Source organism: Cottoperca gobio, chromosome 11 (assembly GCF_900634415.1).
Source record: "Cottoperca gobio chromosome 11, fCotGob3.1, whole genome shotgun sequence".
Taxonomy (NCBI): Eukaryota; Metazoa; Chordata; class Actinopteri; order Perciformes; family Bovichtidae; genus Cottoperca; species Cottoperca gobio.
Window position 1 is genome coordinate 10,569,328 of NC_041365.1, and position 15,470 is coordinate 10,584,797.

A 15,470-nucleotide genomic window follows, 5' to 3' on the forward strand; every position below is an offset into this window, starting at 1 on the left:
ATATCGTCTTCCCTGTGGAGAGACATCACAGTGCTGCAGCGCTGTACCAAGTCATCTCATCTGGTGATGGTTGTAGTGGAAGAAGTCCTTTCACTTGCAGCCAAAATGTTGATGTGAAATGTTAAACAGCCAATCCAAATACAATTGTTTGCCTTTGTTAAACATCTTTAGCTAGTTAGTGTATTATCGGCTTGAGCTCACGTACTATGGGTTTAATTTTAGTCACCTAATAGGTGATGATGTAGACCTTGAGTGCAACAAGAATTCAATGTACTACCTTTTACCATAGTTTTTTTGTTTTTATCCCATTAAAATGTAAATAAATATGCGAGAAAGTTTCTAATTTAATTGAATATCTTAGAGCTGATTTTACTAATTTAGGAAATTGAGAAATTAAATTGTGACAATCTGGCACTAACACTAAGTAGCCACTAGGATAGACCAGTTATCTAACGCAGCTCACCTGTGATTTTGATGAGCCCATGCCATAAAGTGGTAGACTAGCACAGACAAAAAGACCGTGAACATTTTTTTTTCCAGTTCTTCAAAGTCTGAGTAGAGAGAAAATATAGAGACAAATGGTGTGTAATAATATATAACATTTAATAATGAAATCAGAAATGGCCTTTCATGGTAAACCACAGTGCTATTCTCGACCTTTGCTTTCCAAGTACTTCCAGTGTCTATTACCATGTCTCACTTCCTCTCCCCTTGTCCCTCCTAGGACCACTGGTGTCTCTGAACTCTGTCCCAAACAACCTGGATGGCAACAAGGCTGTGGAGAGGAGACCGTCCAAAGTAGGGGTCAGTAGAGAAGGCAGCAGTGTCGACTTCAGCAAGGTAACCTAACCACAGTACTGAGCACAGAAACAGTCCAGTATGGTGGGAGAGGTCCATGAGTTCATCAGTGTCTTTCTTCAGTTTATGGACTTCCACAGACATTTAAATCGTCTGTTGAAAATGGCCTGTATGAGAGCCACCATCACATACCCATCAGCCCTTTTCTTGTGGGCTCAGTAAGAGGCATCTTCAATCATTGCTTCACCTGCAATGGACTAAGAATGAACTAAATAAAAGTCTTAGTTATGTAGCTGTGTTTAGTTTGAAAAATTCCTCCCTCGCATGGCCTCCAATCATCCTAACATTTGGTACGTCATCCATGCAATAATATGGCTGGTCGCCATACGTAGTTATCATTACAAAACCATCCATTATGACTGCCAAAAAATAAGGTGCAGTTTTTGTATGAGTCAGGTTTCAAAAGAGGGAGGAAGGCACAGTATTTTCTACACAGGGATAAATAAATTGTTGCCATGCTCAGATCTGTATTTAGCATTGCCCATAAGATATATTTATTCAGGAACGTAAATCGGCAACGGACCATCTCTGCTCAGTACTATGTAGTAGATTATGTAGCTACTAACTTGCCTTATCTTTCATTTGTTATCATAGTATCCAAACGACCTGCTGCCATCCTTTTACATTCTTACTTATTCATCACTGTTTGCATGTGTGTCCTTGTAAACTACTCCCTCATTCTTTTTCTGTTTATTATTAGTATTGGTCTTTTATATCTGACTTTTTACGAGCATTTCCATTGGTTTCAGGTGGACATGAATTTCATGAAAAAGATTCCTCCGGGTGCTGAAGCTTCCAACGTACTGGTGGGAGAAGTGGACTTCCTGGAGAAGCCCATAATTGCCTTTGTACGACTGTCCCCTGCGGTCCTCATCACAGGCCTCACAGAGGTGCCTGTGCCCACGAGGTACGAGGAATTGAATATATGAATATAATATAACCTCTATTCATGTAGAACTAACGTAACCTCTACCCACGTAGGACTAATATAATCTCTACCCACGTAGAACTAACATCACCTCTATTCACGTAGGACTAACATCACCTCTACCCACGTAGCACTAACATCACCTCTATTCACATAGGACTAACATCACCTCTATTCACGTAGGACTAACATCACCTCTACCCACGTAGGACTAATATAACCTCTACCCACGTAGAACTAACATCACCTCTATTCACGTAGGACTAACATCACCTCTACCCACGTAGCACTAACATCACCTCTATTCACGTAGGACTAACATCACCTCTATTCACGTAGGACTAACATCACCTCTACCCACGTAGGACTAACATCACCTCTACCCACGTAGGACTAACATCACCTCTATTCACGTAGGACTAACATCACCTCTATTCCCGTAGGACCAACATAACCTCTACCCACGTAGGACAAATATAACCTCTACCCATGTAGGACCAACATAACCTCTACCCACGTAGGACAAATATAACCTCTACCCACGTAGGACCAACATAACCTCTATCCCGTAGGACTAATATAACATCTATCCACGTAGGACCAACATAACCTCTATTCCTGTAGGACTAATGTAACCTCTATCCACGTAGGACTAATATAACCTCTATCCACGTAGGACTAATATAACCTCTATCCACGTAGGACTAATATAACCTCTATCCACGTAGGATTAATATAACCTCTATTCCTGTAAGACTAATATAACCTCTATCCACGTAGGACTAATATAACCTCTATCCATGTAGGACTAATATAACCTCTATTCCTGTAGGACTAATATAACCTCTATTCCTGTAGAACTAATATAACCTCTATCTACGTAGGACTAATATAACCTCTATTCCTGTAGAACTAATATAACCTCTATCCACGTAGGACTAATATAACCTCTATTCCTGTAGGACTCATATAACCTCTATTCCTGTAGGACTAATATAACCTCTATTCCTGTAGGACTAATATAACCTCTATTCCTGTAGGACTAATATAACCTCTATCTACGTAGGACTAATATAACCTCTATTCCTGTAGGACTAATATAACCTCTATTCCTGTAGTACTAATATAACCTCTATTCCTGTAGGACTAATATAACCTCTATTCCTGTAGGACTAATATAACCTCTATCTACATAGGACTAATATAACCTCTATCTACATAGGACTAATATAACCTCTATCTACGTAGGACTAATATAACCTCTATCCACGTAGGACTAATATAACCTCTATCCCCGTAGGACCAACATAACCTGGAGATTAACGGTGGTTCTGACTACAGCAAATCTGTGTCCACAACCCTGTTTCCCATGTCTGTAATCTCCACAGTAACAAGCCTAAGAGTAGTCACACAAGTCCTGGTAAACTCTAATGCTCATTACACACAAGACACACAATAGTGGCTTTTTAAAATAGAGGGACAACTTTGTTTTTGTTTTATACTTACAAATACTATTGTTTTGCATATATTGAGGCGAAAATGTTAAGATTTTGCCTCAGCATGAACACACTAATCAACAATGGTGGTAACATGCCAAGAAACAAAGCTCATGTTCATTCAACCTTTATTTTGATTTGGAAATACATTGAGGTAGAAACCTCTTTTTTGCTTACAAAATGAAAAAAACAACAAGAAATCCTACGCAACAAGAAACACGAATAAGAAACTTAATAATAAATAAAACAATTGAAATGTAAGGCAAATTATTAAACTAAAACAAGAACAACCAGAAGTGTGATTGGATGACATGAAAAGTAAAAGCATAAAACTTGCGTAAGCTTTAGATGGTTTTGCATGTCCCTCTATGTTCCAAGGTGTCAGCAAAGGCAGGGATGTTGATTTCATTTATTTAACTGTTGGCAAGAAAATTGTGCAGGGTAGCTTAAAGTGAATATGGTATGTGCTGTTGTGACGAGTATTGAGGTCAGAGTTATTCATGGGGCATTTCATTCATGATTATTTATTTTATTCAAAGGTTTCTTTTCCTGCTTTTGGGTCCTCATGGCAAAGGGCCCCAGTACCATGAGATTGGCAGATCCATGGCCACACTAATGACAGATGAGGTGAGAGAAAGAAAGATCCTTTTGTAACTTCAGTTGGACACATCTTAAAACCTGTATTAAAAACATTTCATAAATGATAAAATAAATGTAATTCATTATGTTCATAGTGTATTACATTTAATAACTCCTAATAATATTCATTATGTAGATTTTCCACGATGTGGCATACAAGGCAAAAGACCGCACAGACCTGCTGTCGGGGATAGATGAGTTCCTTGATCAAGTGACTGTCCTGCCTCCTGGAGAATGGGACCCCACAATCCGGATTGAGCCTCCCAAGAATGTCCCATCTCAGGTTAGTGATTCTGTCTGTCAAAGATTGTTATAGCCAGCATACTAACACAGTACACACTTACTAGATGTCGCACACTGTATTTAAGTCTGATCGTCTCACAGGATGTAACTTAGAATTATTATTTTTTTGTGTGTTTCTGTACATCACACTTCATACCACTATAATCACAGTGAGAGTGCCCCCTAATGGATTTAAAGCATCATGACCGCAAAGGAATTGAAAATGATGCGACGATATCATATTTAAATGTCCTTTGACCTGCAGATGAAGAGGAAGAGACCACCCCAACCCAACGGCATCCTCGTCTCCTGCTGGAGAGATGGACAAGGAAGAGGACCATAACACAGGGCCTGAGCTGCAGAGGACCGGGAGGTGAGTGGCACCAAAAGAGACCCCATAGACTACAGACAAAAATATATAAATATAATAAACTTGCTTTGGAGATCTATCTTTCAATCTTTCTTGGCTTGTTTAACTTATAAGGGTTAAGGTTTCTATGCATTGTACTGACTTTATATCTCATAACAGTCAGAACCCTTCTTAAATGAAATGTCTCTTATTTATAATGGTCCATAGTTGATCTAAGCCATTATTTTTCTCGCCACACCATTGACTTCAAATGATCATTGGAACTTACTCGCTCCAGTAATTTCACAGTAATATCACTTGTGTTAGCAAATATGTTGATTGAGAAATATTTGATAGTTGAATTCATTAGCGCCAGTAGGCATATTGAATACATCATGTTGATTATGGTGGGACAAGTGCTTCGTGTTAACACGAGCTGCAGGAGAAAACTCATTGAAGAGACTAAGGACCCCATTGTATCCTCTTTAGTTACAGACACATATTAGTGGTTAATAGTTAGAAAGTCCTTGCTGCAAACGCTCTTAAATGAAGATGAAATGAATTACAAGACATAATCAAAAGTATTTTTACACTATTTGTTCTTCCTTTAACAGCAGACGGCAATAGAGCTCGATCTGTAATTAAATGTTCAGTAAAAGCTTCCTTAATCAGGTTAATGAGGTTTCCTCACGTCATTAAAGGGCAAGAATTTGGAAGTGTAACATTTTAAAATCTCAATTACACCGCTATGTGTTTTAGCCGACACGTATCTACTGTACTCTGGGAACTCAGATGCTGACATTTACGGATGACTCATGCTGGGTCTCTGGAGCTCAAGTCACACAGCGAGAGAGAGAGTGTGTTTATTTGAAACCTCACACACACATCCGTTGCGAAGCACTGTATTATTTACAGATTCACTCCGCTGTTCACCGCTACTATAAAAGGCTCATGCTATGAGGGAACTTCTGGAGGGCAGAGGAGGGTAAGGAAGTGTAAGAGGCTAGTGTAAAGGAAGCTATCAGAAACTGGGGCTTTATAGAAGACACAGCAGGGGATGTGGAAGCAGGCAATATTAGTTATTCCAGAGGTGTGGGGGGGGGAGAAAATGAAAGAAGGCCTCACAGCAGAGTAATTGCACAGGTGTCAGAGGAAAAGGGAGGCACACACACACACAGAGAGGATTGGGGTTTAATATTATAAAGATTCACTCTCAAGCAAAGCACTGCGTCAGCATTAACACTGGCTGTGTTTTTAATTAGTGTTAAAGCAAACGCACCTCACCAATTAACTGTGTAAAAACGGACGTAACATCAAGTGAATAATCATTATTGCTATTGGTCACCTTTTTATATTAAGAAAGGCTGCATGTAAATGATTCCAACTACAAAAAGAACAACTGGAAGGTTGTGTTAATAAATATATAATAAGTAGCAATTTGTTAGTGTTAAGAGATCAGCAGAACCACTTGTTGTTAAATGGCTTCAAACATTTATACTTTTTAATCATACACTTCAAAACCAGTAAAGCACAGTTGCCTTTTGACTTTCTGAAATAATCTCAGTGGAATTGATGGCTGGATAACCGCTTCATATTAATGAATGGAGTTTATGTGTCACTTGAATCTCCCCGTTCCCCTCACATACATTTGATGTTGTTTTTATAATATTATTGTGCGAGCCTACTTGAAAATTCAAACATTGAAAACTCTTCCAGGATATTTGGAGGGCTGTTCCTGGACGTCAAGCGGAAGTTACCGTTCTACTGGAGCGACATCAGAGACTCCTTCAGTCTGCAGTGTCTAGCCTCCGTCCTGTTCCTCTACTGCGCCTGCATGTCCCCGGTCATCACATTTGGAGGTCTGCTTGGGGAGGCAACAAAAGGCAACATAGTGAGTCTGAAAGCTTGGCACTAAAAGTCAATACTTTTCATGAACCCAGTGGGAATCAAACCTCTAACCCGGGGTTGTCGGAAGTGTCATGTTGTGCCTATTGAGATATGAGAAATGAGATATCACATGTGAGTCTAGCATTAAATGATGTGAGTCTTGTGCTGGCACTTAAAATGGATGTTGTTATGGATTTGTGACTGATTGACAGTAAAACCTTAAGTTAAAGCAAAGAAGTCATCAGATCTAAAATAGTCTATAGATGTTTCCTTCAACCACGGTGCAACACAAAGGATTTCTTACCCATGTTTATGTACATGCATACAGTACATGATATAAGGGTTAAATAGGGGGCATACAGTCCATCCCAGTCACACTTACATGGGCGACTGAAACACATTTATTTATGTGTCCGCATTATCTTGCGCCCACTTCACCATGCTATTATATTCTCATTGTGGTGGATGTCTCACTGTGAGGTCTTTATTCACTGGCCAACATAGGATATGATGATTATTCAGCTTCCCATGCACTAATCTGTTATTACACTGCAAGCTATATAGTCTCTCTCTCTGTCTGACTCTCTCTCCTTTTTAACCAGAGGTCCTTACTAGGACAGGGACTGTTGGCATAGGCACAGTCTGTGTGCTGGTGTGTGTGATGCGTCTGAGTAAACTCAGCAGGCAAGGGCTACACACGGATATGACATCGGACAAGTCAGCAGGGTGGAAACAATTGAACAGTTTATCTAGCCTCTCAGACGCAGCCCAGAATGTCTGTTTAATTCAAACTCTCTGTGTTGTCGGGGGTCTCTTCTTCACCTCTCTCTTTTCTCCTTCAGTCTTTCCTTCGCTATCCTCCTTTGGGTGGTTTCACCTCCCACATCCTCCCTTTCTCACTCCGTCCCTCCCTCCCTCTCCTCTGTGTCCACAGAGTGCCATAGAGTCTCTGTTTGGGGCGTCTCTTACAGGAGTGGCATACTCCCTCTTCTCAGGCCAGCCCCTCACTATTCTTGGCAGCACGGGCCCTGTTTTAGTGTTCGAGAAGATCCTCTTCAAGTTCTGCAAGTACGTTCAAGCAAGTCTGCTTTGGCTACGATATGATACCTAATCACAACACAGATAAGACTAAATACTCTGCATAGTATGCAGCATTTAGTTTTAAAGTTAATAGATTTTATTAGGGCTGTACCGAATAGTAAAAATTATTTTTTTACTTTTTTTGCATATTCATTCTGTTTTATACCTGGTATTTCTGTTACAGATAAAGATTAGGGTACACTATTATTATAATTATTATTAACGTATTTGTAGAATTAGATTCCAGTGGTGGCTGCGTAGGATTGTTACAGACTTGTGTGACCCAAACATTTCGAGTGCTATTAAGTCTGAAAATCAACATTTATTTAAAATAAGATGGATGTAATTATTTCCAAAATTCAAACCTTGGTTTTTTTTGGGATTTCTTTTTCACTGCAGTCAAAAAAGGGTTTGCTCTTCCGCTTGCTGCGCACAATAGAGGCACACAATGACAATTTATATTCTTTATACAAAGACTAACTCATTTAATCCAGTGAATCACTTTAATTTAATTAATGGTTTTGTTAGGGTGACAGACATTCAAAGATTCATTTTAAAAACCTCAATCGAAGCCTTGAATACAAAACAATATAATTCTGTACAGTCCTAGATTTTCTTATGGATTCCAATAGTGTAAATGTCCCTTATATGCATATACCTGTATCCATTCTCCTCGATGTCACCTTTGTCTATCTTTCCCAGCGACTACGGCCTGTCCTACCTGTCGCTGCGGACCAGCATTGGTCTGTGGACAGCCTTCATGTGTCTGGTCCTGGTGGCCACAGATGCTAGCTCCCTGGTCTGCTACATCACTCGATTCACAGAGGAGGCCTTCGCTGCACTCATCTGCATCATCTTCATCTACGAGGCGCTAGAGAAGCTCTTTCACCTGGGAGAACACTTCCCTGTCAACATGCACAACAACTTGGACAACCTGACCCTGTATTCGTGAGTTACTTTCATATTTAAACTTCATATTATTCCTCATATTTTTTTAAAGGTGATCTCTTGTTTTATGAGTTGGGTATCTAGGATTGTCATCGCTTATTCCACTAATATTGTACGTATAAGATGGAACTTTATTTATCCCAAGGTAAATCGTTGTGCAGAGTTTACCTCTGTCAAGTCCCAGGTATTATTATGCACTGGTATTCTTACAATGTTTTTGTACAGTTGTTTCAAATTATGGTCTGTATGAAAGTGTTTGTTTTATGCTGTATGTGTTAAATCAAGTCATTTTTCCTCTTGTAGAAACTCCAAGAATTATTTTTCTTTCAAGATTGTCTACTTTCTAATGCACTCTTCAGGTCAGGATGTCATGTGCGCCAAAGGATTACATAAAGTAGTGTATTATGCACATGAATAGTATCCCATTTAAAAACACACTGCTCTTGTTGCTGAAAGCTGTAATTGTTGTGGCTGTTACCAATACATGTCTTCCCCACAGCTGAATGGAAAATGACCCCCCCTTGCAGAATAATGCATTTAAAAACAACTGATGCCAGCAGACTTGCTGCAGCCTGTGTTTTTTAATTAACTTTAAAGTGAACCAAACTTATTTTTTTTTTCCCTCACGTAGTTTGCTCAGCATTTGTTCTCCTGTCCCCAGGTGTCAGTGCTCTCCTCCAGTCAACGCCTCAGATCAGCTTATGCAGAATTGGAACCAGACAGGATACAGCCCAGACTCTATCCCATGGAGCAGCCTCAATGTCTCGGTGAGAGAAACACAGTGACCTCCAGTGTGATGTGCAGGAATCACATCCACACTCTCATGTATAGGATGTGTTGAGGAAACGGACAACATGAGCCATTATTCTGCTTTGTCTTAACTCACTACTTCAGACGGACTCAGTCGAACACATTAACACCAACGCAACAACTGCAGCCTCGATAAGAACTGAGAAATAATCTGCTACCAATTATATCGTCAACAGCTTATCAAATGTTGTATAAAATACTAACCTAATACTACTCTTTCTCTAGATGTGTAAGACACTCAGTGGGGAGTTTATGGGTCCTGCCTGCGGTCATCATGGGCCTTACATCCCAGATGTTCTCTTCTGGTCCATCATCCTCTTCTTCACCACCTTCTTCCTGTCCTCCTTCCTTAAGCAGTTCAAGACAGAGAGATATTTTCCCACCAGGGTGAGATGTTTGTTAGATTCGTTATGTGTAATCTTGGTTTTACTACTCATAACACCACAAACGTGGCTTTGAAGAACAAAGTCCAATAACGTTTTATGTTGATGGTTAATATAAAAACTTTAAATTCACATCTGAGCAGGGTGTTCTTTTTACATCTCTGTGCATGCAGTAATGCATCGATCTAGCTTAAAGCTTCTAGCGCCATGTGCATGTTTACATAGCGTCAGTCATTAGTATGCAGCAGCAGCCTCATGTACAGAGAGATCTTCTTGTATCCTCCCACACAGTACCAGCTAGTCTGTCACCACTTTCTCTTCTCTGTAGGCAGATGCTGGTATTGTTTGAATTGTTATGCTTTTTCTGTTGACATGAAAGTAATTATTACTTTGATGGATCTCGACAGTGACCCTGAAATAAAAGGCTGTGTGTGTGTGTGTGTGAGTGCGCAGCTGCGACTCCTAATAGATTGTGTTGCTTGTGTGTTGTGTAGGTGCGATCAACGATCAGCGACTTCGCTGTGTTTATAACCATCATGATCATGGTGTTGGTGGACTATCTAATGGGGATCCCCTCTCCTAAACTTAATGTCCCTGACCGCTTTGAGGTAGGCAAAGGTCTAAATGTACAGTAGTTCACATCATCAAATAATAATTGTATGCCTGATATAATAAATGCCTTTTCCCTGCAGCCAACTTCAAAGAACAGAGGCTGGCTGATGGACCCGTTAGGAGAAAATCCCTGGTGGACGCTGCTGGTGGCAGCACTTCCTGCCCTGCTCTGCACCATCCTCATCTTTATGGACCAGCAGATCACTGCAGTCATCATCAACCGCAAGGAGCACAAGCTCAAGGTCAGACCGGCTTGTGTGTGATCCCACTTTTAATATCCAGCAGTGCAAACTATCTGTACAGCATCCAAGACACAAGTCATAACAGTTCTAAATCATTTTAAACATATTAGTCGTATTTTTGAATTGATGTTTAAACAAATGTGTTAATGTTCTATATAATTCATATACATTTTCTGATCACTTTCTATCTGAACTGTGCCTTCTCTCTACACCTCTCTATTCCTCTGTAGCTCATTCATCTCTCACCAGTCCTCTCTCTCCCTCTCTGTCAGCCTTAATTATGGTTGTCGCTAACATATTGTCCTTCTGCTTTGTTCATCTCAAAGAAATGCTTAAACTTTCATCTTTTTTTCTGAGTTATTTTTATGCCTCCATATTCTATCTACAGTGCTACTATTATATATAACAATTAAAATAAAGAATTTAATCCACCTTTTAAAACTCAAAAGCAACATTTGAAACTCGTATTGATGGGCAAATGACATTATTTAAGAGAGTATGCTCCTGAATGTTGTTTTGTTCAATTGTGTTTTTGCTTGAGGAGAACATTTGCTCCACAGGGACAAACACTCTGCCTTCAAACTTACTTGCTATCTTGTCTCCCTGTGAATCCTTCAGAAAGGCTGTGGCTATCACCTGGATTTGCTAATAGTGGCGATTATGCTGGGTGTGTGCTCCATTATGGGCTTGCCGTGGTTCGTGGCTGCAACCGTCCTCTCCATCTCTCACGTTAACAGCCTGAAAGTGGAGTCTGGATGCTCCGCTCCAGGAGAGCAGCCCAAGTTTCTGGGCATCCGGGAGCAGCGTGTCACTGGATTCATGATCTTTGTCCTCATGGGTTGTTCTGTTTTCATGACATCGGTGCTCAAGGTGAGATATGGGAAACACTGTAATAATATTTCACATTTTAAATCGCCCTTAACGAGAAGTTCATCTCAGTAAATAACATGTGCTGAGGATTGTTAAATATGTTCCATATGTTCTCAATATACTGTCTTCTTAACTGACCTGGTGAAGCAAATGCTTTAGCTGTTCCTTTCCTGAACTGTAAGTTGAATCATTTTGTTCTGTGGTTATATTTCTGCTCTTTCCAGTTTATTCCTATGCCAGTCCTGTATGGAGTCTTTCTCTACATGGGTGTCTCTTCCCTCAAAGGCATTCAAGTAAGACTCTACTTTGCTGGTCTTTGAAGATGATGTTCCCTTTTTATTCTGAACAGAGCAGCATTCATGAGCCGTCTGTTAAGATAGGTGTTCCCCTTGTAGTTCCAAACCTTTTGATCATAATTCAGAATCCGTAAAAGCTTTTGTTATCTCTCTCACTGAGCCTCTCGTTTTCTCCGTAGTTCTTTGACAGAATCAAGCTGTTCGGCATGCCTGCCAAGCACCAGCCTGATCTGATCTATCTGCGCTATGTGCCGCTGTGGAAGGTCCATATCTTCACCCTGGTGCAGCTCACCTGTTTGGTGCTGCTCTGGGTCATCAAGGCCTCTTCTGCAGCCGTTGTGTTTCCCATGATGGTAATGACCTCGAACCTTGAAGCCTGTCACACATTTTGCCACTTCACATCTACGTGATGTGTTAAAGATACAGATGATATACAGCTGTCACAACACAGTAGAATGTGTGTTCAGCTGTAAAATGATTCATTAAAGTTTCTAATATCACCTCGATACACAATTGATGTTCATTGTGGTGTCTAATATAATATATTTCATATTCCTCAGTGTAATAGGTGTTATTATTGTGTTTCCTTTGTATTTTATGATGTTGCACCTGGGGTAATAGATTCCTTGTCTTATGCGTCTCCAGGTTCTGGCGCTGGTCTTTATCCGAAAGCTTCTGGATGTTTTCTTCACAAAGAGAGAGATGAGCTGGCTGGACGACTTGATTCCAGAAAGCAAGAAGAAGAAAGAGGACGACAAGAAGAAGAAAGCGCGACAAAAAGCTGGTAAAACTCATTTCATGTTTTTCTTTGTAGTGAGATGAAGTCGAACTGTAATTAAGACGGAACGATGAGACAAGTTAAGTTTTTCTAATCTTTAACAAAAGACTGTAGCAGCCTGTTCACTGCATTTACCCCTCTTCAACTTACAAATCGGAACTGAATTAATACTTTTGTCTTTAGTTACAGAACCATCAGAGAGCTAAATGTTCAAACCTACAATTTAACAATATTGCTCTGATTAGTTTTGTACTGTGTGCATATGTTCAAAAGTATTGTACAACCGTTTGCACTCGCTGCCCCACACAAAAAACACATGCACGCACTCAACATCCTCCATTTCTTGCTAAGTTCCAGTAAACAAAGAAGCTAAAGCTTCACAAATCTTGTAAATCTCTTAGTAGTCACGATAACGGTGCTCAATACAGTCACTCAGATTCAGTGGCGGGCCGTGTATTTCACACCTAGGCCTTCAGTGATGTCCTACACAGTCCTACCTGAATTATTCCACCTCTTAATACCATCATTATGACGCCATGGCTCTAGAAACTATACATTTAGACGGAAACGCAGTATAACCGGACGTTGCATCACCTTTCTTGAAAAGTTCGTGTTGAAAATGGCGTTGTAATTATATCTGCGACCAAATCGATCTCTTGTCCTCCTTCAGCCATTGTGGGTTGAAAAAAAAACAGCTTGTAGAAATCTACACAAATTAGCTCGTTCAAAGTTTGCGAGCTCTGCATAGCTCTGCCTCTCAATAGTGCGTATCCAATCAAAAGACGTGCACGTGCTGACGTTATCGTACGCCTGCTAGCTGGCCCCAGTGTCCCCAACTCGAAATCTGATTGGTTAACGCCACAGTTTTGTTCCGTTCACTTTAAGCGACAGGCGCCTGCACTGTTGATTCTGAAGGCCTCAGGGCAGATTTCTTGGACCCTGGCAACACATGATGGCTGAAATATGATTGGATAAAAGCTCTAACATAAAGGCCAGCCCTCCAAATCTCGATCTGAGGCTGGAAGCAGCGCAACCAAGAGGAAAGCTATGAAATGTAGAGAATAGACTATGGGGAATAATTTAATGCATATTTGTGGAAAAAATATATCAAAATTAAATGTATATTCTGATGATGTTTAGGCCAGCAGAGAAGGCCTTGCTGGCCCTGACGGCCCGCCACTGCTCAGATTGCAGGTCAGTGTGATAATGCTACAATACAAGTGGTGCATAAATAGTGGATGTTAATCAAATTGCTATTGGATCTTAAAACACTGATTTGGAGTTTTAATACCCCAGAGATTCCTGTAAGGTGGATACTACAGGTATAATGGCCATGCAAGCATTGCTATGTAAAGGAGAAGGGAACCTGTACTTTTGAATAATATTTTAACGCATAACCACATTAGTCTAACAGCAGCCAGTTTAAGGCTACGTGTGCAAATAAAGCAATGTAATCTCACAAAACCCAACCTGAAGAGTTGGCTATGAAGATGTGAAAATGACAACCTCATACCACTGTTTTACCTGCCTCACTGCAGTGACGGCTATTTTGTGATTTAGGTTTCCAATGATGTTTTGATTCAGGAAGAAGAGTCCATACTGCACGAAGCAGAGGCGAGGGGATTGAAGGGCAACTTTGAAGGCTCAAACCTGCTCAACATCCCAGTGAAAGCACTCTCAGGGAGGTGAGTGGTGCACACTTTGATGCCCAGGTCTGGGATGAAAAGCAGCATTTTATTTAAAATGCTTACTGAGGCATCAAGTGTATTCTATATTTAATTATATAGCACCGTGTCACACCAAACATCCCATCTCATCGACTATGATTTCGATTTTCTTTTCTTATGGTCTGACTTTTATGAGGCAGCAAAATAAATTTGTTTGCCTTTAAAATGTTTTTAGGGCTTAACTTAGTGTAAACAGTTCCCAAAGGATTTTCTTCACCCCTAATAATAAATGCCTTTATGGCTGATATGATGTAAAGACATTTTCTGATGCATCATGTAGTCTTGTACAACTTGTAATGGTAATTGTGACACTGGTCAGCTGTGTGTTGTTATGTCCATCTTGAACAGATCGTACAGAATAGGACTAGTGACCCACAACCTCCCAATGGAAGAAGAGGTAGCAGGGTTGTGTGTCTGATGGAAAACATCTGACCCACATGGCTGTGTTCTAACCCCCCCTCACTTATCCTCAGACAGTTAGCGCATGGCCCAAACTGTCAGTCCTCAAAACCAGAAACACTGGCTTTAAAACACTCTGCTTTGTGTGATGTTGTTTTCTTTCTTTGTTTATTTTGAGGGTTAAATGTCCGTGATCAAATGTCTATCTTGTTGAAATAATCCTGAATGAAAGAGTCCTGCACCCGGTCGGGTACCTCCCAAAGAGATTTGTTGCGGGTAAAATGTTTTTTTTAATGTAAATTCCCAGATACGGGCACGGGTAAAAATAACTAAAAAACGACTGAATGTGGGCGGGCAGTGGGTGAGAGAAAACAGTTTTTTTATTCTGGAGAAAGAAATTTAAAATGAAGCTTTTGTCTGTTTCATTCAAATTAGTAGTATTATTAATAACTTACAAACATTGCGTGCAATAGTCCACCCCCCCCCCCCTCTCTCTCTGTCTATGTCTCTCTCTGTTTCTCTCTCTCTGTGTGTCTGTCTCTCTATCTCACAAACACGAGCAGCGTCTTTGTCTTTCCCAAATTCAATCTTCATTCTTCATTCTTCAATCCATATTTGTTGGTGTTTCGCCTCAAACACATCAACTTCACTGCAGTCAAAACACCGTTTTTTGCTCCAGCTTGGTGCGCACAAATGCACGCACCTGTATTTACTGGGCGGTCTAGCAGAACCATAAATGACATTTATATAACTACAATACCACAAAATCGACAGACATTCACAGCTTCATTCAAAAACCTCGAAAGAAGCTTCAAATGTAAAAAGGTTTCTGTACAGAACTAGACTAGAGTAAAAAGCACTTTAAAGTGAATGACTGTGTTTAATC

The 15,470-nt window shown here is 40.2% G+C and overlaps 1 protein-coding gene across 1 annotated transcript in view; it reads left to right on the forward strand.

The window, feature by feature from the left end:
• LOC115016103 (sodium bicarbonate cotransporter 3-like) overlaps positions 1–15,470 on the forward strand; it is a 39,201-nt gene that overhangs the window by 21,160 nt on the left and 2,571 nt on the right. The window contains 18 exon segments of the mRNA XM_029443771.1: positions 725–840; positions 1,608–1,765; positions 3,822–3,909; positions 4,058–4,204; positions 4,469–4,516; positions 4,518–4,576; positions 6,269–6,443; positions 7,374–7,507; positions 8,222–8,467; positions 9,129–9,234; positions 9,503–9,664; positions 10,155–10,268; positions 10,353–10,514; positions 11,133–11,384; positions 11,609–11,677; positions 11,860–12,033; positions 12,326–12,464; positions 14,043–14,143. Of these exon segments, the coding sequence (XP_029299631.1) occupies positions 725–840; positions 1,608–1,765; positions 3,822–3,909; positions 4,058–4,204; positions 4,469–4,516; positions 4,518–4,576; positions 6,269–6,443; positions 7,374–7,507; positions 8,222–8,467; positions 9,129–9,234; positions 9,503–9,664; positions 10,155–10,268; positions 10,353–10,514; positions 11,133–11,384; positions 11,609–11,677; positions 11,860–12,033; positions 12,326–12,464; positions 14,043–14,098 (2,405 nt within the window). The 3' untranslated portion in view covers positions 14,099–14,143.